Source organism: Lipophrys pholis (genome assembly GCF_963383615.2).
Source record: "Lipophrys pholis genome assembly, chromosome: 2".
Taxonomy (NCBI): domain Eukaryota; kingdom Metazoa; phylum Chordata; class Actinopteri; order Blenniiformes; family Blenniidae; genus Lipophrys; species Lipophrys pholis.
The window spans coordinates 27,993,940-28,021,781 of NC_137636.1; the positions used below are offsets into that span (position 1 = coordinate 27,993,940).

Sequence of the window (27,842 nt, forward strand, 5' to 3'; positions counted from 1 at the left end):
ATCTAATGCACATGCTCCCCAACTACTGACAGAGTCGCAAAAAATAAACCAGACACCGGAGCGAGTAGAAGCCGTCGCTTACAGAAGTCCAGCCAACACCTCCAGCAAACAAATAGTGACTGTTATGGATCCGAGGGAGTTCAGTTTCAGTAAGAGTGCTGCAGTTTCCTAAATAGAGACATACATTGACAGCCTGCAAACCTCCAGCAATTTTTCTTTTAAAACTTAGTAACAAAACTTCTTAGAGCAGGAGCATTAAGCTCGTTTTAGTTTCTGGGCCACACACAGTCCAATGTGCAATACAAATATCTGAACGACTCCAGATTCTCCTTCATTTTAGTGCAGATGTGTATTAAAACATTCGTGAACAATTGCTATCTCAACATAAAGTCAATTTTAATGATGCTTCCTCGAGGAAAATCCAGAGAAAGGCCCCTCAGTCTCTGCAGACCCCCGTGCCTGGGAGTCTGCAGAGACACGGTGTCTTACGACAGCCTTGGCAGAGGAGACCGTCTGGGGCCCCTCGTCTTTGGACAGACTGGGGGTAATAACCGCAAGACAGGCCGTTTGACCGTTTAGCAGAAGATGCACAGAGGTAGTAATACAACTCGAAGTGGTGAGCCTTAAAACACATGCTACGGAAAAGTGTGAACAGTCTGCGTCGGGGCTCGCCACATAGGATCGGATCACCGACACGCATGTTAGGCCTGGGTCCCACTGCGCAGTACGAGTCGGAGCGGAGTTAGCCAGACACCAACTCTGTTGTGCCGTCCCATCAGAGAGAGAGCAGTTAAAATGTGGGCGGGGTTGTGAACGCCACGTAACGACGCAGGTATGTAACGTCATTACGCAGCGATAGTCGCATCACCAATGCGGAAGTTGCAGCTCCGCGGCCTTCAGAGTAAAGCCGTGAGCCTCCTTTCTCTGTGAGATGGCGCTTTTTTCTTTTTTTTTTGCCCTGTGAGGCTGTATGTTGGACACTCCTGCCTTAAAGTGACTGAACAACACACGGGAGTGAATATTCACAGGAAACCTCAGCATTGGTGCCACTTCTCAGGGTTTTTAAACAAAAAGCACAGCAGGCCCAAATCAACTGTGATGAAGAGCAACCCAGCAGCTGTATTCATTAAAGAAAAAGCAGCCAATACATCAGGCTCAGTGTGCCCGTTCTAGTTTTGATTTACCTCCTACTGTACCACTGCGCTCAATGAACCAAAATGATGATTCACTTCCAGTCGAAACCAAACCGCCGCACTGCCGTCTGCGAGCTGAAGGGATCAGACACGCTGTGCTTCTGGCAGCACCCCAACAAGTGATGTAACAGCAGGTGCTTTCCCCTCCGTCAGCTGCTGCCCGATACGCTCACCGCCGAGCGACTTCACCCGCCGGCATGCGGCCTTGTGCGCAGCGTGCTCGACGTGTTCACTCTTCACTGACCCACAAGAAACTGGGATCTGATTCCCCCCGAAGTGTCCACATGCAGTGACTGTGTAATCCCTCCAACAACATGGAAGAGGCCACTGTGTTTTCACCCTATGATTTAGTTTTCACTTTCTTTGGTACGACCAGTTGAAATTATTCTAGTCACACATCACATCACAAACAAGGAAGAGAACAAAACTAAAAGAAACGTTTAAAAAATAAAAAAATAAAAAAAACCTGATTAACCAATATAGGGCGACATAAATACAAGCGGACGAGCAAATACATAAAAATATAACAATAAAGCTAAAAGCAATACATTGGAATAAAAAGCATACGTAATGCTGAAGTAATGACTTGAGGCATTTTATGATCCAGTCTTACATCAGAGTGACCCTGAAGGCACCACGTCGACTGCAATGTACAGAATAATGATGTGATCAGCTTCACTGAGGTGCTAATTCAACCCTTCATCAGGCAAGTGGCCACATTTAGTAACTTCCATATTTCAAACTAGAAATAATGTATTGAAAGTCTCAGAACCGGAGCACATCTGTGCTAGATATGTACTGTAAGACAGCAGGAATCAGTCATTCATATCAAAGTTTATACAAATTTGACAACACACTGGAAAAATCTCTTCCAGACATTTAGAAAGATTTTTAAGCTATAAAAGGTAGAACTATTTGTCAATCTGCTAAGCTCTAATAAATATGTCTATATCCTTACATATTTCATAATTTGAATTTCTGATGAATAAAGATGACATCTGCTTTACAAAGTAGTTTCATGTTTAGTGTTGTCGGTATAGCAATACAACCGATGTCTAGGGTAAGAACACACACTGACTGTATATAGTGTACGCTCTGAGGACGACTGAAGTGAATCATCTATTCCAAACATGTGGAAGTTTGAACTTGTCTGAGGTTTTCTCTGTGTTCTCTCTTCAGACCCCATGGCAGGGCCTTTATATAACCCCAGTGCAGAAAACATGTGCTTATTCCACTTAATTTGATAATCAAAACAAAATCAATTTTCCCCTTGGAACATGACATTTGTTCGATTCTGGATGAAATCTTCGTTTTTTTTACAAGTCATAAACTTACAAAACTCCACTGTGTTTTATTAAACGGGGGCTGTAAGTGAAGCAGGGAGCGGCTTGTCCGTGTGCCTACAAAGAAACCATTGACGGAGTCCAGCACAGGTACTAATGACGTTTACAGAGCCTCATATTTAAGGTGTTGTTATCGTTAAAAGAGGAAAAAATGTATTTGATACGGAAGAAACACTCACAAGCTGTTGGTTTCCAAGCAAAAAACACAGAAAACTAAAGCCAAACAAAAGCAATGAAAGAAATTAAACTTAGATATTGGAAATAGAATCAAATCGAATAGAATAGAATAGCTTATTTGTTTCAGAAACAGAGAAATGCTAAGCAGTGAAAACTGAATAAAAAATAAAATGTATGAATAAACTACGAAGCTCGGATTGAAGGAGTCATTAGAGTACTTCCTGTTTGACTGGACGACACTCGATCAACACCACGATCATCAATAAAGTCCAGGGACTGTAAAATAATCTATAGAATAATGACACGTCGTTATGTTATGGCACAGAAAAACACTCACACTTGAAGGTTGTGTGTTGAGAATATTCTTTGGATCTTTGAGTCGTATACTGAAACTTCACGGCTGCCACTCCCTCGCTCGCCCACCTCCCCCCTCGCTTTCCCACCCTTGCTCTTACACTACACTATTTTACTCACTCACTCCTTCGCTGAAAAGAGCAGGCTGACTCGGGTCTTATGGAAAGACCTTCACCTCTGACTCGACTCTCTTTACGCTGGCGGTCAAGTCAGACGGGAGCAGAATCTGATGCTGTGTGTGTGTGTGTGGGTGTGTGTGTGTGTGTGTGTGTGTGTGTGTGTGTGTGTGTGTTCAGCTCGGACCCGCTCAATAAGCTTCTATTAGACTGACTCACACACACAAAGGGGAGAGGGTTTTCCACCCCTGCGCTATAAAAGTGAACCACAGAGAGGGGTCTGAGATCAGAGGCCGCCCTCTAAAACACACCATTCAAAGCAGGAAGCCAACTTTGGATTTCCCAGCAGCCGCGCCGACGTCCAAACATCCACCTGAAATTGAAGCCATTTAACGGCCCGAGAGATTCTCATGCAAGTGGACGGCTGAGCTGACGGAGGGCTGCGAGCTGCAGCTGGCAGAGGAGACCGACTCAGCAGCTTCCGTCGATAACTGCCGCGGTTTGGCGGGTGGATGGTTGTAAACGTACACCTTTGTGCAACTTAAGCAGATCCACTGCATCAATCCTTCCCTCTAAAAGGAGTGAAAGCAGGCAACATCCCCGCAGTGCAGTAAATGAATCATGTGAGTGGAGTTTTTATATCTGCCAGTCATTTTAAGGATTCATCACTGAAAGTGAACAACGGTCATCAAAAGTCTCATGAGGCCAGAAAATATCGAGGAACCGAGTTAGCATCACTAGCATGATAGCCTTTAGCTCGTATCGATGCTAACTGGGTAGCTCAGGGAGCTACATCACTATGTGAAACACTGAGCAGAGAGTGTCTCCATGGCAACAGACACTGATCTCCATGAGGTACCACTCCCATCCGCTTTGTATGGGACGTTTTTTCACAGTTTTTGGAGAATCATTTAGAAACGGTTAGCGAGCAGACGGAAACATCCCCTTCGCTGGCAACTTTGTTGGTTGCCCAACTTTCATTGCCGAAGGTAATTATTGCCCTCGCCGACGTTTAGCTTAAGCAGGTTTTAAAGTGGCTGGTCTGTTAAAAGGCTTGATAATGACATATTCACAGTCCAACTCCTGAACTCTCCTGAAAGTTTTATCTTCACAGTTGCACGTTTCACCAAATCAATGCTGTAAGATGTAAGTACGGCTCATTTCAACGGGGATTAGAGAAGCTTAAATCAGTGATTGTTTGGATGTTTTGCTCAAGAAAAGGACTTCGGCTGATGATACATTTTGGTCCTTCGCTGATTTCCTATAAGGAGAATAGTATTATTTAGGGGTCGTGGCCGACGTCAGCGTAACCCACAGAGTCGTTTTGAGCCCGTCTGAATTCCTTCAAACACCACACCCCTCCCAAGCCTCCGAGGTGCTGCTGGAAGAGGAATCTCTCTCATTTATAAAGAATCGCTGCAGCCCAGCACAGCTTTTCCCCACTAATCATCACGTCTTCCTTCCACCACAGACGCTCTCTCCAAGCCGGGCACGCCAGCTGTCAGAGGAGGGGGGGGGATGGGTGACTCATCTCCTCTCTTTCACGTAGAGAAAGCAGACTTTCTTTATCTCACCGCTTCACATTTTCACCCACTGGCAGCAGCAGCAGCAGCAGCAGCACTTGTGACCTTGTGAGCTCCGGAGTGAGACAGGCCTCCTGGGCAGCAGTGTTGTGCTGCCTCCAGTGGAGCGCCTGGCTGGGGCCTCCTCCCAGCGCTCTGGATGGAGGATGAGGATGAGGATGCTAAAGGATACGGATGCTGCATTCATCGCAGCATCCCTGGTACATCCGACCACGCTGGACTCGCCTCACAACCACACAATCGCAATAGAATGTAAACAAAAGAAATATGGGTGTGCATGTTTGAGCTACAGCCGAATATTAAGATTTAAATAGGGAAAGAACCCCCCCCCCCCAAAAAAACAACAAAAAAAAAAACAGCCTCCATGATGGCTGGCGCCGCCTTTGCATCATCACAGCCTCCTCCTCTGCTTCCAGAGAGGGGATGGTGGAAAACATGAAGCTCAAAGAGGGGAAAACATGATGGATCTGTAACACCGACAACAAAATAAACAATAGACGACAGAGAGATTTAAACCGGGGTTTGGAGGCGTTATGTTGCAAAAGGACGACTGAGGGGAGGAAAACGAGGCGACCGTGTCGCATCTGCTCATATGGAGCCCTGATGTCCGCTACGCCCTTTTAAACTGGCATCGATCATCACTTTACAAACACCAGAAAAACACCAAAAAACACGTGTTTTGAACGCGATCAAGGCCGATTTCATTCATTCGAAGGAGAAGCCACTGCGGAGCCTCCTGCTCGTTTCAGGACGCGAACGTCAAGTGTCCGCGGGTGTGTCGATCAAATCAAACGGCAGAAGTGAGGACAGAACATCGATGATCTGGGATGTGCATCGATCAGAGGGCGGATGGAGCGCGGCTCCCGCTTTACCTTGGTGTACAGCTCGGACGCTGCCATGGCGGTCAGTCGGTCGTTATGTCCTCGCTCCAATCTGGGCTACGGCTCCGGCGTCTCCGCGCGCTGCATGAGACCCGGCGGGTGAGCGCATGTAGCGGGGCAGAGAGCTCCGAGTGTCCGCCCGGGGGCTCGGCCACAGCGGGAAGATGAGTCCGTGTTCACCGGGAGAGCTCCGAGCTGTCCTCCGTCCCGGCTCTCTCGCTGTAGTGATGGTTGAGATTGAGCGAATCGGTCAAAACCCGTGAGTCACTTCGCTGAACGGTGACTCACGAGTCATCACGTTCATCGACTCGTTCACCCAGTCACTCGTGCTCGGGCAGAATTAGAGCTGAATACATCTTCTAGGGTAAAAAAACTGGCAAACCAAAGATTGAGTCTTGAAGATGAAGCAGCACCACACACCCCAAGACTGTAAACTCAAAGGGTTAATCCTCAGCAACAAACAAGTCATTGTTACAGAAAATAATAAAGAAAGTATTTCACATATAGGCTATTATGAATTTCCTTACATTTTTTTTTTTTTTTACTAATTGTACGGCTGGTTAAGGTTGTCCAGGGATAGGTAAGGAAGTAGGAGAGGCTATTCTGAATTTTAGTTTCTCTCCCGTTTTCTCCTGCGTTACTTGCTGAGCCTGTCACTTTAAATGGCAGGTGCTTTGTAGCATGTTTTGATTTTGGGAAGTGTAGTTTTTGTTATACTGCAGGTGTGTGTGTGTGTGTGTGTGTGTGTGTGTGTGTGTGTGTGTGTGTGTGTGTGTGTGTGTGTGTGTGTGTGTGTGTGTGTGGTGTGTGGGTGGGTGGGTGTGTGTGTGTGTGTGAAATGACCGTATTTGCTCCGCGTGCATTAAAAAGAGGAATAAACGGCCACAGTTCTGCAGCCACTGGGCTCTTCTCTTCTCCCTCCATCAACTCCATAACAGACCGCTTTTTGTTCCCAGCCGACACCAGCCATAAGTTAGTGATTAAAACTACATAATGAACGGGGCTTAATAAACCAAAGGAAAAAATCATAAAAAATAAAGGTCATGAAAATTCATCCAGATTTAGGACTTTGATGATGCATTAACCTTGAATATTAAAAAGTATCGGTATAGGATCGGTACCTGCGATATTGGTCCTGTATTTACTTGGTATCGAGATCAGAGACCTTCGGAGGGGCAAGAAGGGGCTCATGGAGCACAAATCTGAAACACTACACAGAAACTGACCTTACAATATAACTGGTTGAAGTGGAGTAACCTGTATTCATAAAGAATGTAGCATAGAATCACAAAGTACCACATCATTGTACATACCTCATATCTTCGTTAGGGGGCAGTCAATGTTTGACGTGGTACATTGAGCAGCTTCTGTTTACACGTGTCCTGAGAGTGGAGACACTAAAAAGACAGAGATAGCAGCTGGTTAAACAAGTGTTAGGTGATCGTGATACAATGCAAAGATAACCAGCATTGAAAATGGCTAATCTAAACAGGAACGTTGCTCATTGGTTCACTGAAAGGGGAACATTGAGGGGTGGACAAGAGAGACACGTTTCAAGCTGTGCATTAATCAGGGACATGGGAAGTTAATGTATTAAGTTGAATTTAGATCACCAGTCGACACTGGACTGTGTAACCGTGGCAACCCTTCCTGGAGTCCTTGCTTTTAAGTTTGAATAAAATTGGATGACAAAAATTGTTGACACTGGGGCAGCTGGAAATGCGGTCGTATCCCAGTCGGAAGGTTGACGGTTCAATTCCCATCTTTACCTGTCCACATGTTGAAGTGTCCTTGAGCAAGACACTGAACCCCACCTTGCATGGAAGCCGCTCCATCGGTGTGTGAATGTGATTAACAGTGTGAAGCGCCTTGGCGACTGCTTACGCAGTATAAAAGTGTTATTCAAGTGAAATTCATCTGCCTCTTCATTTTCACAGCTTAATTTTAGTTTTCATAACCTCAGTAAAACCAAAAGCAACACATCGTTTTAACACAAACATGACATTATTTACACACACATATCTATATTATCCAAACTGAAAGGGGAACATTAACATACCTTTTCAAAATATAATGTATAGCCATGAATTTGCTCGATGGTGCTGATTCATAATCTGGCCTTTATCATAGTGCTAACAATAAAGTAAAAAAAAAAAAAAATCAAATGATACAGAAATCATGTACATTTTATTGTGTTTCATTCAGTTTGACTCTATAAAGGTTATATATTTTACATTTAACCGTATTATATTTAATTTGTGTATAGATATACAAATGTTCAAGTACTGATATGTTGAAATGAGAAAATCACAATTCAGATTCTTGTAATTAATATTGTTATTGATGTATTTCTACTGTAATAGTCAGAATTATGAGAATATGCATGTACATGTGAGTCTCGCTTCAGGGCAGTGTGTTTTGTGTGTACCATGGATGAAACGACCCAGACAAACCGAGGCGAATGTACGTCAGTGTGTGTAATGCATGGGAACAGCGCCTCCCCGTGGACAAAGTGTATAACTACACAAACAACGCGTTTTTGTATTTTTTTTCCTTTCTGTTTTTTTTGTTCTTGATCCTAAAATATACTTTAAAAACGAATCGATTAATCACACGGTTTTCATTCTAGAGTACAGACATTACATCACTACATTATTTTATTTGTTCAGAACATGTAAATCACATAAAACGAGCGAAAAAAAGGGGGGGGGGGTGTAACTTTAAACCACATAAATAACCACACAACCACATTCTAGTATCAAAAGTGCAGCAGAGTGAATTTCTGCATGATCTTAAGTTATGAAAATAAGATGATTGCATTTCCTGTGTGGGTAAAGTTCCACATTAATGTTTTAATACCTGCAGATCAGGAAGGTTTTGCATGAACTCAAACGTGGATGTTCCCTGCAGGATTCTTCCTGATGTGTCAGCTGACTGAATGACATCCACCTCAGATGGTTCATTATGGTCCAGATTAAGTTCTCTGGTATTCTGAGACATTTTCGGGTGTCCAAGTGTGCTTCATATCGGATATGAAGTTTATACAATGACGTGGGTTTTTAATGCAGTTCTTGATGCCATTCAGTGTTGATGTCCACCCTTGCCCCCTGTGTTCTGAGGTTTCTTTGAATCCTTTAATGACATCTGGTTGTAGATGCTGAAACTCCCCAATGGCTGAAATCATTTCAATTCTAGCAGAGGATGTCCAAGTGTTTAAGTCTCTTTCTTTCATTAGTTTCAGACTCTTCAAGCTAGACTTTGTATTTACATCATTTAATACTGTGTTGTTAGAAATTTTAGGGACAACTACATATTTTAAATGGCGGTAATTATGTGGCTATTTATTGACATCTTGTAAAAAAAAAAAAGAAAATAAATTCCTCTTGTCTTGTTTGGCAGCTAGGGCAATCAATATTGTTGATTCAGGGCCCTCTTTGTCGAAACAGTTTTTTACGGTGGCCCAGAAGGGCCAACAACACAACACACCAACAAAAGCCACAACACAACAACAAAGAGCCACATCGGAAGGACGCAGCAGTCGGAGAACTTTTAAGAACTTTTATTGGTGTGTTGTGGCTTATGTTGTTGTGTTGCGGCTCTTTGTTGTTGTGTTGCGGCTCTTTGTTGTTGTGTTGTGGCTTATGTTGTTGTGTTGTGGCTCTTTGTTGTTGTGTTGTGGCTTATGTTGTTGTGTTGCGGCTCTTTGTTGTTGTGTTGTGGCTTTTGTTGGTGTGTTATGTTGCTGGCCCTTCTGGGCCACCGAAGGGGTTTTTGCTTTTGGAACAGGAAGAGATTTGGAATCTCCTCCTGTTGCTGCCTTTATTAGAAACTGGCCTGGCTGCCGGACACAACACAACAAAGAAAAACAAAAGTAAACAAAAGAACGACAGATACAGAGGAATGATTTTGACACTTGAAGAATAATGGCAGAAAAAATAAGGAGCAGCAACACATCTCATATATGGTTGGTGTGTGTCAGTCAAGGCCAGCGGGCCGGACACTGCTGCCCGGGCCCCCGCCCCCCAGACCCGAGAAGGCTAAACCGCCCAGCTGACACCGAGTTCTCCAGGTCTCCATGACAACACATCAGGTCTCAATGACAACACATCAGACCTCCATGACAATACGTCACCATGACAACACATCAGGTCTCCATGACAACATGCAAGGTCACCATGACAACACATCAGGCCTCCATCAACATGAGGGGCCTCATTTATAAAACATTAAGTTGGATCCAAACTAAAAGTGTACGTGCGGCCAAAAGCTGAAAGTGGCGTGCACCAAGAAGTCTTTGGATTTGTAAAACCACAGGTACACAAACCTGTACGCACTTTCCATTTATAGATCCCAGTCCACCTAGAAGGTTGCACATTTCATATCCCTCCTCAACACACACACATTCTGCCATAATGATCAATGCAAAGGACCTCAGGAATATTTCGGCATCTCAATCAGCCTGCTGATCGATGGCGTTTTATGCTAAATCATGGACAAACAGACGAATTTTACAGATAGTGAAATAGTCATGGGGAAGGTGTATGTCAGGAGAATATTATTTAGTGTCACAGTAGTGGAATCACTAGTAAAAGAAAAAGCAAGTGATCGGCTGCACGTCGTCACCGCTGTAAAAAGTGAGAGATTCACAGAGAGATCAGTGACTGCAGAGGTGGAGAAGAAGAGTCTGATCTGGATATGGCGGTCAGAGGAGAGTGACATCATCACGGAGGTCAGCGTTCTGCTCTACATTGATAATCAGTTCTATCCATGCTCTCTACAAAACTGTCAGCTGACTTGTTTGCGAGCACGAAGGTAAACTACAGGTGAGTCTCCCACACAGAGCAGACATCCAGTACTGAGCAGTCGAATCAGCGACATGCTTTAAATGTCTCCTATTATGGTTTTCCCAAGAATTTCACATCGATCTCACTTTCTGTTAAAATGATCAGAAATATGAAAACTATCTAAAATAATTTTTTGTACTGCGTATATCAACTATTGATTAGGGTGTGGAGCAATTTGAGGGATGCTGAGTGAGAGCCTTTGTGTAATTTGTCATATAATGTGTCTACCAATGTCTTTTTGCTCTATGTGAAAACAAGATGATTCATCTTCTATCAATACAGTAAATCTAAAGTAAAGAACCGAAAGGACACTTTTGTCTTTTATTTTATTGACTCTCCACAAAGTGCCTATCCGCTCTAAAAAGTTCATTTGGGGCCACGAGAAGAACCAGTGACAGGAAGCAATTGTACGTCAGAAAAAAGCAAATTGACTATCATAGTAATGCTGCTTTGAATTTCTAAATTGTGCACCTACCTTTTGCTCAAAATGATGAAACCATATTACTTTACGACGCAGTAACTGAAAAATAAAAGGTGTTTACTCACACGAATCGAAACCAGCAGTTACTTTTCTCGGACGTTTTAGACACTTGAAAGTTACTCTAAGGTCACAATCAAGGACACAAAGACAGCTATTAAACATTTGTGCAAAACTATTTTATTTACAAAACCAAAATGGCACAACGTGACAGCAGGGCAGCCACACACATGCACAGCTCAGACGGATGTAGTGTTGGCTCGTCGAGGGGGAAATCCCAATTCTGTCTGTTCAGACTTTTAGAAAAGCACTAGACAGAGCTGGGGACATTTCTTTGTTTTGTTTTTTAAGCTCAAACGAATTCGACTTGTAATAATACAAGGTTTCCTTCGCCCAGGTTATCACACAGTTCCATGTACATTTTGTTTACGAGCATACAATTACAGTCAACACAGCATACAGGACGCAGTCTGGTCCCAACGCAAATTTAGCGTTCAGGTCCCGCATAGCTCTCTCAGATGATTCATTCATGACAGCTTTGACCCGGGAGAGGACAGCGGTTCTATCTGAGGCTGACGTAAAGTGGCACACCTATGGGAACGGCGTAACCCTCAAACGCCCTCTCCTCGGTCCCGGAGACCCTGAATGAACCACCTGCCCGCAGTGGAGTGCTTCGTGGAGCACCCCCGTTCTTCAATGTCTGCTTCCTAAAAATTCCAAGGGAGCGTGACGAGGTGCACCTCAGGGAGCCCTGCGTCACACATGCACATCTACACGACACCCTGGTCCTCGGTTGGCCCTATGGTCCTCACATGAGGACACAATTAAAGTGTTGACAAAACCAAACTTGGCCTCTTGAATTACTATATTCAATTATTCACTCAAGCTGATTTAGAATGAGGACGCAACAGTGAAATGATACAAATCAGATGTAAAACGTTCTAAAAGCTGTCGCCTGCCCCTGTGCCAAACAGAAAGAAATATATATATATATATATATACTGTATATATTTATATATACACACACACACACACACACACAAGCAAACACACAGCCAAACTGAAGCCCTCCGAACTTAAAGTGATGCAGCTTCTGCAGCTCACTCCGTCTCTTCGGCTGTAAACACAGTGATTTCTGTCGTCCATCCATCGTGTAGGGGGGCGTCACACACTGCTCATCACACTCACACTCAGATGTCCTATCTTTCAGTGTATCTTACATGGAAATAATGAGGATAGATGAAGGGAAAAGTAAGTGGGGGGGGGGGGGGGGGGGTCGAGACGGGCTTAGACGGGGGCTGAAACTAAAATAAACAAGAGGTGTGGGTTCTGGTTGGGTGGGGTCCAGGCTGGTGGAGGGAGGGGGGCAGAATGGTGGTGAGAGAGGTAATGTTACAGCTCTGAGACTGGAGTGGGGAGGGAGGGAGGGAGGTCTAGGAGGTGCAGTAAGGGGCCTTCCAGGTTGTGCATGCATCAACCCGCCAGTTTACTGGCCACCAGAGAGGGTTTCCTTTGGGGCAGGTCCTGGGGGGTGGGGATGTGGTCCCCCGTGATCTCCGTCTTCTCTGGCGCAGCCGTCGGTAACTGCTTGTTCTTGATCTTTGCTTTCGCCATGTTGTAGTCGCCAGAGTCAAAGTATTTTTGCTGTGGAGAGACACAGGAGTCGTTTTCCAAAGCCAGAAAGAACAGAAGTTGTGCCTCTCCTACAGAAGTTTTATTCTTTTACTTAATGGGCACGTGAATATGTTTTGTTACTGTATACTGTTATGCGGCAAAGTTTCCATTAGAACATTTATTGGAGGGTATTCACAATAACCCTGCCAGTACTTCGCTGGTGGGTTGTTAGTGATGCAAATCCAAAAGCAGTAGAAACAGTGCCAGCAAGAGACACAATATCAATGAAATAAATACACATTTCTGCCAATGTTCTAGACAAATGAGAAAGAACCTGGCAACTAGACACCAGTGGAGGAAAAGGTTTTTTTCTTACCTAGAAATGAAATCACTGTTACATTGCAGTGCAGATATACTAATGCATAATAACAGCAGGAAATGAATGCATCTTCATGTGAACCCTGGGTGTTTTGCAGGCAAACACAAGATAAGGAGCTGGCTCACCCCCTTCTGCAGGCGTTTACGGAGTAGATCAGAACCTCCGGGTCTATTTCCTAAATTTGGGTATCTTGTCTTCAGTTTGGCTTCCTCTGCTTTCTCTGGACTGATCATATTGTCCTGGACGTCCTGGAACACAAACAAAAGACATTATGCACAACAGGGAAGGCAAACAACTGGGGCTGCTGCCTGCAGGGTTCCAACCAGCAGTCTGACACATGACAGCTCAGGGCTGAGCAGAAACAGACTTTCTCTGACGCACACAAACATCCAGAAGAGAATATATGAGGAAATATGAGCAGCAGCTCGTGGATGGCCACAAAGTGGTCAGGGAGAAAATGAATGTGACATTGGAATTGACGTGCAGATCGCCGCTGCTTCACGGCTCTAAGCAGGAGCTCTCGGCAGCTCGGCACACCAATCGAATCCACGCTGGTGTGGGCTGGCTCACCGGCAGAGCCGATCCGTTAAACCGACATCTAATCATTTACCGTCTGCGGACATAGCAGCGGAGGCAGTTAACAAAACCGTAATCTCACTGCACGCTAAAGGGGAATTAAAGATAAGGCTACAGCGAGGCTACACAGCTAAGTGAGCGTTAGCAGCTAACAGTGTTTCCCAGTGAGTGAATGTCAACGGCATTTAGCGTTAGCTCGGCGGCTAGCGCCCGCTAAGACACTACATCGCCATCCGGTCACAATGTTTAACAACACACACAATACCTGCGTTTACCTGCAACGCCGTGTTGCAAAACGGTGTGATCAATAATGGGATCAGCCTAATTGGGTTTTAGTAGCCGTCTTTCACAGATCTATCAACAACAACAAAAAAAGCGGGGCGAAGATGCTAATGCGATGCTAAGCTAAAGCCGCGTCCTAACGCCGCGGGAGCTGATAAAAGTCTGCCGTTTACCCTCTCGTCCACGGCTGTGTCCTCCACCGAGTGGGTTTCTTCGTTATCTCCCGACATGTCTAGGAGCAGATCGTGACCACCGGTTGTTCGAGGGCTCTGTGTCGCTGCTCGCCTACTCTCCGTGTCCACTCACACACACACACACACGACAGCTGCTGTCACCGGGCGCGCACTCCCGCACAACAACTACGTCACATGCGGAGACACCGCGCGCTGCCGCGTGCTCGCGCGCACCCCGTGCGGCGGGGCGCTCCCGCCACGCACGCGGGTTAGTTCCGACGTGTGTTGCGTAACGCGGCGATCAGCTGTGAGAAGCACGTGCTGCGTCACAAATCCACTTCTCAGAACAAAATCTGCACATCTGGACTGCGACGCTTCGTGACAGGTCTCCTGCTCACGTGACGTAGATGGTTCACCGTCACGTTGTAAACACTAAACTAAGGTTATTCTTTCTATTGCAGCACTTCCGATAAAGTGGTTCTGTAACAGTACAAAAGTATTAGAATATGAACACTGATCACACTTTGCCATGTCATTTTTTTTTAAGGGGGGGGGGGGGGTATAAGGAGATAGTAAAATCTTGCAGAATAAGTAATTTATCTCATACCAGGGACATAAGAAAACAAACAGAAAAAAGGTTTGTTTTTATAATGTGGCCCTGATTGACCATTGGAGGTGTGAGCTTATTTTTGTGCATTTAAACACGAAATACATTTATTCATTTCAAATAAAACTGAAATCAAGAAATCTTCTTCTTATTATTGTTGTTGTGCCTTATAAGGAGGCACTCAGTGGTAGTGGGACTTTGGGAACCCTGTACCTTTTTGTAATAAAGCCAACAAAACCCCACAACACTTGTTTTTCTCGTGTCCAGTTACTCAAACTTTGTTGTTTCGCTTGCGTTGCGCTGTTATGTTTGTCTGTTTGCTTTTTTCGTTTTGTTGTTGTACCCACTGTACTGTAAATCTTGTTGGTAAATAACTTTTTCCCCTTTGCGAGGTCTTTGTATTTCCACGTTTCTTTTGTATTTTGTTTATTGTTCAATAAATAGTTAAAAAACAAATCAGCACATTTTCCCAGTGCATGCACGAGTTTTCTCGGTGTACTTTTGTTTTCGTCCCACATCACAAACGAAAACACACGTCAGAGGCCAGTTGAAGACTCGCTGGCAGGCGCGATTGAGACACAGTCCAGTGTGTCGCCAGTGTTTGCACATTGTGAGTTGCGACGGATTCCAGCTTCCATAGTTACATGAAGCAGAATAGAAGACGGACGCACGTTTCTAAACGACACAGTGAATATTGTTGAAAATTATTAGTATTTCATGTGGAAATTGGTTTGCTTCCCTGCAAGACTAACACGATGAAACAATTTAGTGTGGGTTGTTTATATCCCAAAGAGCACAGGGTACTAGATGAGTTTGAAAAGCATCAGGGGCGCAGTAATGAAAAGGTCTGTCACTAATGGATCTGGGCTGTATTGTATTTATAGACGCCAGAGTGAGTCAGTGATTGTTGGAATTGTGCTGAATATCAACTGTCACGCCTCCACACAACATCCCTGCCTCATGTGAGGAGAGTGGAAACCAAAGCCCAACTCCTCACTGGCAATTTGGTAAAGCTTCATTAAATGGTGTTACTGCTGAGTGTGTGAGTGTGTGTGTGTGTGTGTGTGTGTGTGTGTGTGTGTGTGTGTGTGAGAGACACGGGAATGAAGACGGAAACCACAGAGAGACAGAGGAGATTTTCAGGATTGATTTAGAAGATATATATTTTGTTTTGTTCAGATTTGAATATTGATGTCAAAAAAATACATACTATGATATACAGTTTGCACTACATCATCTTAGCATGACAGACGTCACAAGTAGTAACTGAAATATTAATTTAAATATTAAATAAACTGAGGAACTGAAAGTGATTGTGTAAACACTAAACTAAGGTTATTCTTTCTATTGCAACACTTCCGATAAAGTGGTTCTGTAACAGTACAAAAGTATTAGAATATGACTATTTTCTGTTTCTTTTCCAGTTATAATGAGAAAAAAAAACACACAGTGCACTTCTGATGTTCTGCTGTGACGCGTTGACGTGACTCCATCGTGGTCCGGCGGTACGAGTCGCTCCACAGTCTGCCACCCGGCTCCTCTTCGGTCGGTCGGTCTGCCTCCCTCCCTCCCTCCCTCCCTCAGAGTCAATCGGATCTTCAAGGATTTAAAAATCGGAATCTTTTTTTTTAATTTTCTCATTTCAAAGTGCCTTTTTATTCAGTTAAAATTAAATAAATTTGGATTTAACACCTCAGAGGTCCGCTTAACATTCGGATTTGTGTCAACAAAACTTTACTATCCTGAGCTCTTTCTTTTTTTTCTTCCTTTAATCGAACTGCTTGTGTGGATGATCACTGGTCTCTACTCTCCTGCCAGACGCTGGAGGGGAAACACGCGACAGCAGGAAAGAAAAACAAACAAACCTATCAAAGTCTGGTAAGAACGTCTTGACCAGAGTAACAACATCAGAAACACACTCGCAATAGATCCAGTGACCCGACCTCTCCGTTTCAGGCCGTGTTCCTCACAAGAGAGCCAGGTTTACGTCTCACGAGTTTCTCAGGCTCTCGGAGCCGGCCCCCCCCGTCGTCAGTTTTGAGTGGCGGGAGGGAGGAAACGTCAAGTTTGTGGACACGAGCCAGGTGAGAGGTGCTTTCAGCAGTCTGTAAAACTCATCTCTTTCCCAATTCGAGCCGTAGGGGGCGACTGGACTGAACAAGAGTCTGTCGCTGGCATTGAGATTCGACTGAAGCTTCGGTAGCGGGCTGCCCGGCGCTCGTGGGAGGGCGTCGGACCTCAGCAGCGCGAGGAGAACGGCGGGTCGATGGGGGACTCTGTGAAGGACTGGAGTTCGTAGGCAGCACCACTATCCACCTCCATGGACTTCCTGGAAAACAGCAGACGGATGTCCCGATGGAGGTAGATCTTCCCAGACTTAGAGCTCTGGAACCTGGAGGGCGGACGGAGCAGACGGGGGAGGGGTGGATGAGCAAGGGCGGACTTCAATCGGCTCCTTGTAGCGTGAGACAGGAAAAAAAACCACAACAACAACAGCAACTAATGTCTCACCTCAGGTGAACGAGGTAGCGCAAGGTGCGTCCCTGGCCCAGGGAGAGCGGCCTCCTGCTGGTCTGATTGTTGGCGTCACGGCGGACGGGGACAGAGAAGGTCCTCTGGCGTAGGAAGGTCTGGTGTCCAGCTGGCATGGCTCGGAGGTCGTACATTACAACAAACATCTTCACCACCGTCTTGTTAGGGTTGAATAAGGTCTGAGGGGAGCATAAAAATCAGCTTGATTTATGAGTCTCATGGTCTTCTTAGTAAAAAGATAAGGGTCAAATGTTTATTTTATAATTATTTCCCCATATTTCCACACTATAAATAAAATACATGTAATAAGCTGAGTAAATTTGGAAAAATATCAATTAGAAATAACAAATAATAAAAGTACATTGTACAGGATTTTTTTTCACAAAATCTCATCAGTGGACGAGTTGTCCTACAATCCTTTCATCCAGTCATCCGTCCCTCTGCGATACTGGCGTCATACCGCAGTGGGATACGCCACAGACACGTCGCCAGTCAATCACGGGACGAACACAAACACGCTGCTGGTTTAGAGCCACGACTACACCTGACAAGCACGTCTCTGAATTGTGGGCGGAGGCTGGAGTTCCCAGAGAAAACGTCCACAAATTCAGGGAGGACATACACATAAAAAGCATCACCCCGAGTTTTTAACTCCACAGAGAAAAGCAAATAAAACCCACTATGACCAAAGCATTCCCTTTGTCTATCACACAAAGAATTTCCCTCTTCTACCAGTAGGGGGCTCTGTTTCCTTCGGTTACTTTGTCTAATAAGGTCTTTGTTCTCGGCTTCACGTGGCTTAAGTGCAGATACCTTATGTTGGGGAGTGTTAAAACAGCTCACCACTTGTATGGTTCCTGATGGAGGTACACGGTAGCCCCTTTTCCCCAGGGACTCCAGGTTTATCACACCCTGTGAGAGAACAGATTACACATTACATCACTAGCAGACACAGGAAGTCGCCTACATACTGACAGAGGACGGTTTGATTCTCAGGATCAGTAGTTGTTTTTTTGTGACTGGATGAATTAAACTTGCCATGTATGGTGAGGGAGCGTTGTCGTCAGAGACGCTGTAGAACAACACCTCCACGGGTAAGGTCAGGTGACTGGGGCAGAAGGATCCACTGGCGCCGACCTCAGCTGTGAAGCCATCAACAGTTCCTAAAGGCTCCAGGCGGTAGTTCAAAACACACTCCTGAAAAAATAAAAACCGAGAGTTCAATAGTTCATCGTTTTCACTGTCTGCGGCCCTCGCATTCAGACACAGGTTCGATTTTCACTGTAAATGTTTGAGACTCCGTTTATGGTCCTGTAGGTAAAGTCTGATTCTCTAGAGAAAAAAAAAAGAGATATGCAATAGTAAACTGACTTAAAAGCTTTTAGCAACATCACATGGTGAAAGAAAACGTGAGCAAAACAATTCAATAAATAAAGATGAAGGTTTTCGTGTGTGTGCTGTACCTCAAAGTTTCCCAGCAGGCTGAGACTGGCAGGTGGAGCGCTGGCACTGAACAGCTGCTGTGACTCGTCTGGATATCCCTCTCTCTTCGGACACACCCTGGGGGGTTCAGACACACACGTGCCGATCAAGAACCGCCATGTCAAACCGTCTCCAGCCGCTTTTACATGACAAAACATCCACACGGAGTCCTGGATAACCTGTCCCCCAGACCAGATAACACTATCTCCCACTGACTTCTCTTTTGTGTGGAAACAAAAGCAGCACCAGGAATCAGGAATCTCTGCTATCTTAAGTCACTGGCAGAGCAAGGCGGGAGTGTTGAGGGTTTGAGTCCTCTGCTCACATGTCATTTTCGATTAAAAGGTTTGGATCAAGTTTTACCACAACAAACACATCGAAGACGTACATGGAAGGAAGGATGATACTGGATTCCTATCAGCTGAATTGATCACAGGTGGATGGAGTGAACTTTCAACCCAGAGCATCAAACGCTCTGTAAAAAGCATCTCCGAGCTTCCACCCACATGTGCGGCGTGTGGGCTGAGCCAAGCAGCTCTGTGTATTTAAAGCTGGTTCTGTGCCGTCTGCCATTTTGAGCTGAATGTGTGTGATTCTAGATGCAGTCACAGTACAACGGAGCTTCAGCAGGTGGCAGCGTGAGAGAAGTCAGCAGAGGGGGGGGGGGGGGGGACCTATTGTTGTGGCACAGAACTACTTTATTGTCTCATCGACTGGAACACAGAGGATTTCTTTGTACTACTGTTCATCCAAGGCTTTTGTTTGTAACAGTGTAGGATGTGGTTATCTAGATTTTTTTTATGATAATATTGGCTTTTAAAGCCAACAAATGGCGAGGGTTTTTACTGCTTCACACAAAGCTGAAATATTACAAAGTGAGAAAAAAAACCAAAACAGGTGGGTTCTCAACTGATGACGAGAAGCACCAAAGTGTGAGTAACTGGATCCAGATGGGACGATGATCAACTGACGATGTGGGAGGCAACTGGAGGAAATCTCTCTTGTCCTCTGATTGTATGAGACCAGTGAGACTACTTGAGCCTCAACAACAACAACACAGACTCAGAACCGGAGCTACAGCAGGAAGAGACGACAGGGGAGAGAAGCCGTACCTTTTCCCGAAGGCCCAAGGCAAACCCTTGCAGCTCGTCAGAGAGGTGTCCAGGTCAAAGCAGCCTGTTTGATTTTTCCTCTGAGGAACCTGCAGCAGACACATGAAGACATGATTTACACAGAGCAGCTGTCACTTTATCCCCGATCGCAGACTCCAACATGACCACCGAAAGGTCAACCTGAACACAGGGGCTGGGCGCTATGGCAGAAATGGCAATATATATATATAATTGCCCAACTTGATCAATATTTATCGCAGTACAGTGGCTTGCTAAAGTACTTTACACCCTCTGAACCTTACCACTGTTTCCTTCCACTTCACAGTTATGAGGCACGTCAGGTTGGTCAATCACATAAAATCCCAATAAAAGACATTTTATGGTTGAAATGTGACAAAATGTAGAAAACTTGAAGGGATGTTACCACTTTTGCAAGTATATCTATTTATGTGCTGAAAAGTCTGATTTGTGAATGAATTCTTGCTAATAATTGACGGTGACCTGTTGTGACCCTTCAAGGAACAGAACCATCTAAAGCACAGTGATAACACACTTATTGCTTTTGTCTTCCAATATCAGGTTTTCATGTTGTCTTTTTAATCAGGTTTTTTTTTTTTTACTTTACTCATTTAAAGCAAATTTACTTATTTGAACATTTTTGGACTTGCGTTTATTTTGAATACACCACAAATACAAACTGGGAAGGTTTAATGATTTATTGTTGAGAGTCAAACTCTTGAGTTCAGCTGGGGGCTTTTTTTGTTCACAATTCACATTGTACAAACGACGTTATGTGGTTCTCAAACTGATCTACAGCCCTTCTAAACGATGCTTGTGTTTCTATGGGAGGCGCCGCGGTGAGTTTCTGTGGCGTTTCTATTTCCCCAAGGGGATTAATAAAGTACTATTAGTTTAGTATTTTGCTTGTCTGTGCCCCACTGTTGACTGAACAGCGTATCGTGTTAGCGGGCCACTAACAGGATTTTATCACATCGCTTTATCAAGTAATTAAGTTGAAAGGTCGTAATTGACTTAGATTTCATTGCACGGCTGCATCGACAGCATTTCATCACCCAGCACTACCTGAATAAATACTATGTATATCTAAGATTATCCTGAGGTCAATATCGGTTTGAAGTCTCTCATTACACACATCGCCAACAGTAAGAGTTAAACTTGTGTATTGTCACGGCTGTAATCCCATGTGTCTGCACACTTCAGCGTTTCTGTGTGTGAGTCAAACCGATCAGAAAACAGGAAATTCTGACGATGAAATGTACTTGACGAGGCGCAGATGACTCATATTCTCTGTGTATCTGTGTGTATATAAACTCTGAATAAATCCTCGGTAGCTCAGCAGGAGTAAATCAAAAACAAAATCTTTCAGAGAGAATTAATGACAAATATTGCTTCTTTCTGACTGGTCAAAAGTGTGCTGACTCATGCTTCAGATGGCCTGCGATAAAGGGCAGCGAGCGCGGCATTATGACAAACACAGCTGCACCGACACCGACAAAGACTGCTAATCATGACTCAGGCTCTCGGTGTTTGGTTGCATGTGAGCAAAGCGTCATCATCTCGACAAATGTTCAAATTAAAGGCCGAGCGTGACAGTGGGCTGCGGAGTGAGTGAGTGAGTGAGTGAGTGAGTGAGTGAGTGAGTGAGTGAGTGAGTGAGTGAGTGAGTGAGGCGTCTTACAGGGCTGGAGAGCAGAGGCAGGCCCGTGCAGGGGTGGAAGGCCTTGGTCGCTGTGGCGTCTAACGAGTGGCGATTCTGTTTCTTCCAGCTGTTGCAGGGACGAAGGGGGGAGGGGCTGTGGGCTCGCTGCAGGGCAGAGATAAGGCAGGGTGAGAGATTAGAACGAGTGCAAGTGAGACAAAATCAGCAGCATCATGAAATCACGTTCCTCACAGGATGTTAGAAATAGGGAAGAAATTTTTTTTTTGGGTGTTTTGTTTAAAAGTTACAAAAATACTTGGGAATTAAAGAAGAAGCACGGTGGAGTTTATGATACTTGCAAAGATTTTAGAAAATTTTGCTCAACTGATCATCTTGGACTGACTTAATGGTTTTTATACCCGTATGTACATATCAATGGAGCAAATGGCAATTTTGGAAGTTACAGAGAAAAGTGGAGCACAAATAGTTTAAATAGTGATTACCTTTGAATTATTCACGCATGAGGCTTGAGGAGTAATTCAATATTTTTGAAAACTCTTAATTCAAACACCAGATACTCCACATTAAAACGCTCGCACTTTTAAAGATTACTGTATTGTATTTAAAAAAAAGCTTTACATATCCACACAGCATCTTTGATACAATATTGATGCTTTAAGAATATTTTTGGGAAGTTGAAAGGGGGCTTGTGCTGGTTTCACTGACAATATAATAATTAACTAATAAAAGGGAAACCCACATTTGTTTTTGCGATAGCATGAATTTGAGCATTAGAAACAAAGTGGAGTGAAAAAGGTAACAGAGTCTCTCTTCTCTCCTTAATGTGGGAGTGAAAGTAGAGGAATAAAGAGTGCTACTTACGAGGATAGTAGGAGGAGTCAAGTCTGGACTGGATGCGCTGGAGCATCCGGACTGCGAGGGGGCCTGGTTCTCGTCCTGGAGGGCACAAGCTTCAGCTAATGCACAATTCTGCATTTGTGGCCGAGGCCTGGTGTGGTCGTGGCTTCTGTTACAGTTCGTGGCTGGACTGGTTCTGTCGTGATTCCAGCTGAAAATCTGGGCGTGGGAGGCGGAGGGCGATTCATGGCTGCTGGGTGACCTGACTCTCCGCCTCTCCAGCGGGGGAGTTCGTAAACGCTGAGCAGCATGGGCGTGGGACTGGCCCCTGAAGGAGTGTTCTTCAAGTGTAAACTGAGCACCATTTTGGGGCCCGGGCGAGTGGCGCTCGGTGCCCGGGTTGACTCCGGGCTTGTCTGTGCAAACAGGCGCGTGTGGGGCGGCTATGTGCGTGCCGCCTCTGTGAAGTTCGTGGCTGGGTATGTGGCCGTTGGTGTAGCCGTTGGTGGCAGTCTGCGAAGGTTGCGGGGCGTGCGAGTATGTGCGGACCGTGTGGGTGATCGTGGTGGTGTGCGTGTGATGGAGGGGGCTGCCACTTCTGCTGTGCATGGGGGAGAGAGACGGGACGGACAGTCTCTCCTGAATGAGTCTCGTGATGTCCTGCACTGCCTGGGCGATGAGGGAAGTGTCTCTCGCCCTCTCCTTGTCTTTTTCTTTCTCCCAGTCTCGGTCTCTCTCTCCATTTCTCTCCTCCTCTCTGTCTCTTATCTCCGTCATCCTCAGCTTCCTGCAGGCGGCAGGTTTTGGGGAGGAAGGTTCTCGTTTGCCCAGAGAAGTGTCCATCATGGGTGTGTTGAAGGGGCTGCTCCAAACACGTCCCACAGTCTCGTAGGGCAAAATTTCGGGCTCTTTGGTCTTAGTGGCAGTTATGTCTTCGTGGTTACTGCCCCACATGGCTTTGGGAGGGTTGTCGGGGGCGAAGAGGCCGGGCGGGAGTGGCGGTGCTGTGGGATCACAGAAGTTGAGCCTTTGTGCAATACGGGCAATAACCTCCTGTCTCTCCTGCAGCAGGGAGCCAATCAGTGGGTTTGTCTCAATAGCGCTGGGCCTCGGGGACGGGCAGCGGGGTGGCTCAGCCAATGAGAAACTCTTGAAAGCTCTCAGGGGCTCGGGGACTGGAGGAGCCTTTGACCTCTCACTGCTGTTGGTGCCAGAGCCGTAGTCCTCCACTTGTGTGGGATCAGGTGAACCATTGAGGGCCGAGTACAGCCACTTTCCCGCTTTACTAGTGGGCAGTGGAGAAGGGGAGTGGGAGCGGGAGGCAGTGGGGGAGTTGGAAGGCCTATGGAACAGTGGGGAGCCCTGACGTTGGGGGACGTTGACCTGTGGAAGCTCTCCGTTCTGGTACGTGTGGTTCTCGGCCGGCTCCTGGCTCTTCTTGCTGAATGGATGCGGCACGGTCGTGTGAGGAAGGCTGTTGATGGGGATGTTGTTGATGGGAAGGTTGGGAATGGGCAAGCCGTTGAGAAGAAGACCGGACATGGAATTGGAAGTCTTGCCGTAGATGCTAGCATTATGAAGGAGGTTGTCTTTGCTGGGGTCCTGGCTCTTTTTGAGGGTGGGTAGTCCACCATGGCTGTTGAAGTCTGGGCTGAGGCTGTGAGTCTTGCTGTAAAGCGGAGGAAGGCCGGTGTGGATGCTGCAGGCCAGGGTGGGATAAGTGGGCTGTCGGGGGAGCGACTGGACACGAACTTGCAGTGCAACACTTTGAGAGACATTGGGGACGGGAAAAATGTGCTCCGAAGGCGGCTGTGAAAACTGCCACACCATGTCTTCATCGGCAGCACTGATCCTGTTGCACAGAAAGGGAGAGAACACAGATTGTTGTCAACACCTGTATATTAAATTCAAACCTTGGTTTGATCCTTTTAGTTTTCTTCCTGGAGCTATACAAGTCAAGTACGACAGCCTGCTTGACAAGCATGCCACCCACTAGCGATAAAGGTTTCCGAAGCGATATGTCTGACCTGTACAGGATGTTTCTGGGGACGATGCCATGGGAGGCGCTGAGCCAGGCGCTGAGCTGCGAGAAGAAGACGTAAGAGCGCACGGCCAACAGCAGGGTCTTCTCCTCAATGAAACGATCGCCGCTCCTATAAAAACACAAGTTTAAAAGAAGGTGAAAGTGTGCCAGTATGTCAGGTTAATGAGAAAGTGTCTCAGGGAAGTGTGTGTGTTTTTTCCAAAGCAACGTGTCCCCTGTTACACACGTGAGAAGGAAAGTGGGCCAGTCTGTCAGGCTAATTAACCCCCTGAGTGCCAAACCAATTAACTGGATTTTTATCATTATAGTTCGATGTTTCCGTTTTGTGGAATACAATTTTGTAGCATTGCTGTTCAAACACCAACATGTGGCTGCAAATTTGAGTCTGCTGGATGTTAAATGTGCTCACAAACATGGAGATGATATGCGTGGTCAGTGTTCTCTGTGTACATTAGCATATCAGACACGCTTGTTGACTTAAACATCCCAGCGGAGGCTGCATCCTTGATCAGTCGAGGCAAGAATGAAGGCATCCATGAAGCACTGCAAGGAGAGGCAACAAGCCACCATTCCTGAATTATGAAGAGAGTGGCAGAGAATTGGGGTATTGTAAGTTGCGTGTGTGTGTGTGTGTGTGTGTGTGTGTGTGTGTGTGTGTGTGTGTGTGTGTGTGTGTGTGTGTGTGTGTGTGTGTGTGTGTGTGTAGGGTCACTGCACGCTGTAACAGCCACAGAAGGAACAACATTCAGCCTTTTACACCCTACGTGCTACGAGCACAGGAAGATTATTTCGATTCAATACGACAAATGAATATTCATCCAAGTGAAACACCATGTTTTAATAACTACTAAAAATATTTACACATAAAACCAAAGCCAACAATTCATTTATAGCCCTTGGAAAAATACAAAAATCTGGGTAAACATCTAAAACTCCCCAAGCAAACACCCCCAGCTATTTCCTCCAGTGGCGAACCCCCAGGGACACATTTGCCTGAACACTCTGGAGAGGACAACAACAATACGTAGCTAGTCAAGTGAGCGCCACCAATATGCTGCATAGCCTATATTTTGCACTACTTTAACACCGTTATTGTGAAGCTCATTATACTGATTGTTCACTCACTCATGCTCATTAAGCAAGTTGAGATCAATCAGTCTCATGCTGGCAAGACAAGCTCCTTTGTTTCAGAGGGCGATATCAACCTACCATAGAGTGTCTACTGCTGCAGACTGAAGGAAAAACTGATGCGGGGCAAAGAAAATGTTCATTTAACAATAGAACTGATTTTTTTTGCAAATGTCTGCCTATCAAAGTGAAAACACATCTTTTCTAAAAGTGGATTAAACACAAGGTTTTCGTGGCTTGTTGTGAGTGACTGATGTGTTTGGTCCCAGAAATGCTGCAAAATACAGTACAGTTAATAATCAGAATTCTTTAAGGTACCACCTTAAATACTGTTGGGAGTACATATTACTGCATTGTAATATGGGTGTATTGTTGATATTTATTAAACTATTAGCAATTTAATGGATCTTGGGAAGGATAAAGATTTTTTTTGGGGTCCACATTTGCTAAACTTGGCCATGTTAAACAGTGATATATCAGGCATAACAGCATTGTAGTTCAGGTGGCACATGTTTTTTTTTCTCCTGAAAAATTCAAGTCTCATCACGAGCCTTGCTCAAAGACACAGTGCAGAGAGAGTTCCTGATCACACATGGGTTGGAATACGGAACCTAGTAGTTCCCAATCCCACTTTCTGAGAAGTTGTTTAAGATCAACAACAAGCTGTCACACTAGATTCACTGCTGATCAAACCTGTACAAGCAAATACATGTGTACACATTTGTCACACTACATACTGTACATAAATATAAGAGTATATTTTAAACTCCATAATACCCCTCATTGTGCTCGTTTATATCATAATTAGGTTTTACTTTCTTGAGCAGTAGATGCACCAGATAATGTATGCTCTTTACATTGGTACTATTTTCAAACCATGTGCTTCCTCCCACTCATGTTCTTCTCTTGTGTTTCTTAGCTTCTACCGTGTCCCTGTTCAAATGCTCAAAGACTTCAACAAAATCAACTCCAGGGTTGTTTTTCCAGGAACTGAACGTAGCTAAACAAGCCTTAAATGGCAACCTACAAACAAAGCAGATTGTCAAAGAAGGCAATCTGCGTGAAAGCACGCGCTGCACAAACAGTATAAATAACATAATCAAGACAGGAATGGATAAAAGGCGGAGGCGGAGGCAGCACACTGGGTGTCTTGTCTTTGTGTTCTTGCTTGTGTGGATGGAGCTGTCAATGTGTTTTATGAAAACTGACAAAAGCGTACTTTTGTCAGCATCGCCCATGTTTGTGTTTGTGTACGGTCTTACTGTCTTGGAATGGGCTGCAGGGTCCATCTCTCCAGCAGCAGAGCGTCTTGCTTGATGACCGGGTCACTGATGGGGTCACTTGGGGGGCACTCGTCGCCATAGCAACAGTCTGGCAGAAGCATGACCTCGATCATGATGGGGATGCTGTTTCTCCAAAGGAGGATGACCTCGGAGCGTGTCCGCCTCGCCTGCCGACACTGGACACACGGGCACCGGCAGACAAAGGCGGAGGGTTAGTGTTCATTAGTGGATGTCAACATGGGGGATCTTGAATTTTTGGCGATGAAGCAGATGGGACCCAAAGGAAGTTCACTTAAAAGAGCTGAGAGGATTCTCAGGAAAATAATTCACGTCACATTTTGGTTCAAGCCCACTTTTTAAGTAAACGTTATGCAACGGTTCTTCTGCCGAAAGCAGCTCGAGTAAAAGGAAATGCCTTTTCTGGGCTCTTTAAAAAAAACAAAAGGCCACTAGGTCAGGCTAATAGACTAAGAGGTATGTGCAGGTGTGCTACCTGGGGCAGTTTGTCGCTGCATTCATGCTTATGAAGCGGAGGCATTGCCGACTGGGCTGGCGGACAGTGCAGCCCCTCGGTCCTTCCTTTCACGGAACATTCCGGTGTCCTTCCCTCGGTGATGAGCAAGGTCAGGAACACCAGGAACTCCTCTGCGTCGTACTCGAAAAACTCCTCTGTTGCATCTGGACGAGACAAAGAAAACAAAAGGTTTTGGAGGTGCTCGAAAGTCACTTCACAAACAAATGTAAAAAAAAGCAATTAAACTCTTTATTGTGACATAAGCATTTCTTTGTCAAGGTTTTAGCTCCAGTGGAAGGATCATTCTGCGGGTGGAAAGGCTTGTTTAGAAAAGAGGTGTGAGGGAAGGCGGTGGATGACACTACTTTTCCAGTTTGGCTGCTTCAAAGGAATATATTTAGACCTTCCATGTCAGCTGAGCTGAGGGGTGAAGCCACACACTGACTGTTCCCTTGCTTCTGCACTGTACGCACACACCCAAACACACATAGGGAAAAGCATAGATAAAACAATTGAACATTAAGGTGAAGTACTAAAATAAAATTGTACATAAAAAGCACTAAAATCCTGGTTAAAAGGTGTGACGTTTGCTTTTAAACTCAAGGACGGCAGGAAGAGAGTACTGTATG

At 45.2% G+C, this 27,842-nt stretch overlaps 3 protein-coding genes across 3 annotated transcripts in view; all 3 read right to left on the reverse strand.

Annotated features, from left to right (window-relative positions):
• Nucleotides 1–5,665, reverse strand: part of myo5aa (myosin VAa) — a gene marked incomplete at both ends in the record, with an annotated part of 49,760 nt that extends 44,095 nt beyond the window's left edge. Inside the window, one exon of the mRNA XM_080458739.1 lies at nucleotides 5,639–5,665. Within this exon, the coding sequence (XP_080314865.1) occupies nucleotides 5,639–5,665 (27 nt within the window). The remainder of the gene's footprint in view (nucleotides 1–5,638) is intronic.
• Nucleotides 5,666–11,134: 5,469 nt separating this feature from the next.
• arpp19a (cAMP-regulated phosphoprotein 19a) lies at nucleotides 11,135–14,148 on the reverse strand. The gene is made up of 3 exons (XM_080493422.1): nucleotides 13,994–14,148; nucleotides 13,088–13,210; nucleotides 11,135–12,613 (listed from the first exon to the last, which is right to left on the reverse strand). The coding sequence occupies exons 1-3, from the start codon at nucleotides 14,048–14,050 to the stop codon at nucleotides 12,443–12,445; spliced, it is 351 nt and encodes a 116-aa protein (XP_080349548.1). The 5' UTR covers nucleotides 14,051–14,148; the 3' UTR covers nucleotides 11,135–12,442.
• Nucleotides 14,149–15,747: 1,599 nt separating this feature from the next.
• The window catches only part of atosa (atos homolog A), a 34,148-nt gene continuing 22,053 nt past the window's right edge, over nucleotides 15,748–27,842 (reverse strand). The window contains exons 2-12 of the mRNA XM_080491660.1: nucleotides 27,193–27,377; nucleotides 26,679–26,875; nucleotides 24,272–24,397; nucleotides 22,269–24,096; nucleotides 21,426–21,551; nucleotides 19,727–19,815; nucleotides 18,596–18,692; nucleotides 18,171–18,329; nucleotides 17,976–18,044; nucleotides 17,112–17,311; nucleotides 15,748–16,992 (exon numbers count right to left, since the gene is read on the reverse strand). Of these exons, the coding sequence (XP_080347786.1) occupies nucleotides 16,839–16,992; nucleotides 17,112–17,311; nucleotides 17,976–18,044; nucleotides 18,171–18,329; nucleotides 18,596–18,692; nucleotides 19,727–19,815; nucleotides 21,426–21,551; nucleotides 22,269–24,096; nucleotides 24,272–24,397; nucleotides 26,679–26,875; nucleotides 27,193–27,377 (3,230 nt within the window). The 3' untranslated portion in view covers nucleotides 15,748–16,838. The remainder of the gene's footprint in view (nucleotides 16,993–17,111; nucleotides 17,312–17,975; nucleotides 18,045–18,170; nucleotides 18,330–18,595; nucleotides 18,693–19,726; nucleotides 19,816–21,425; nucleotides 21,552–22,268; nucleotides 24,097–24,271; nucleotides 24,398–26,678; nucleotides 26,876–27,192; nucleotides 27,378–27,842) is intronic.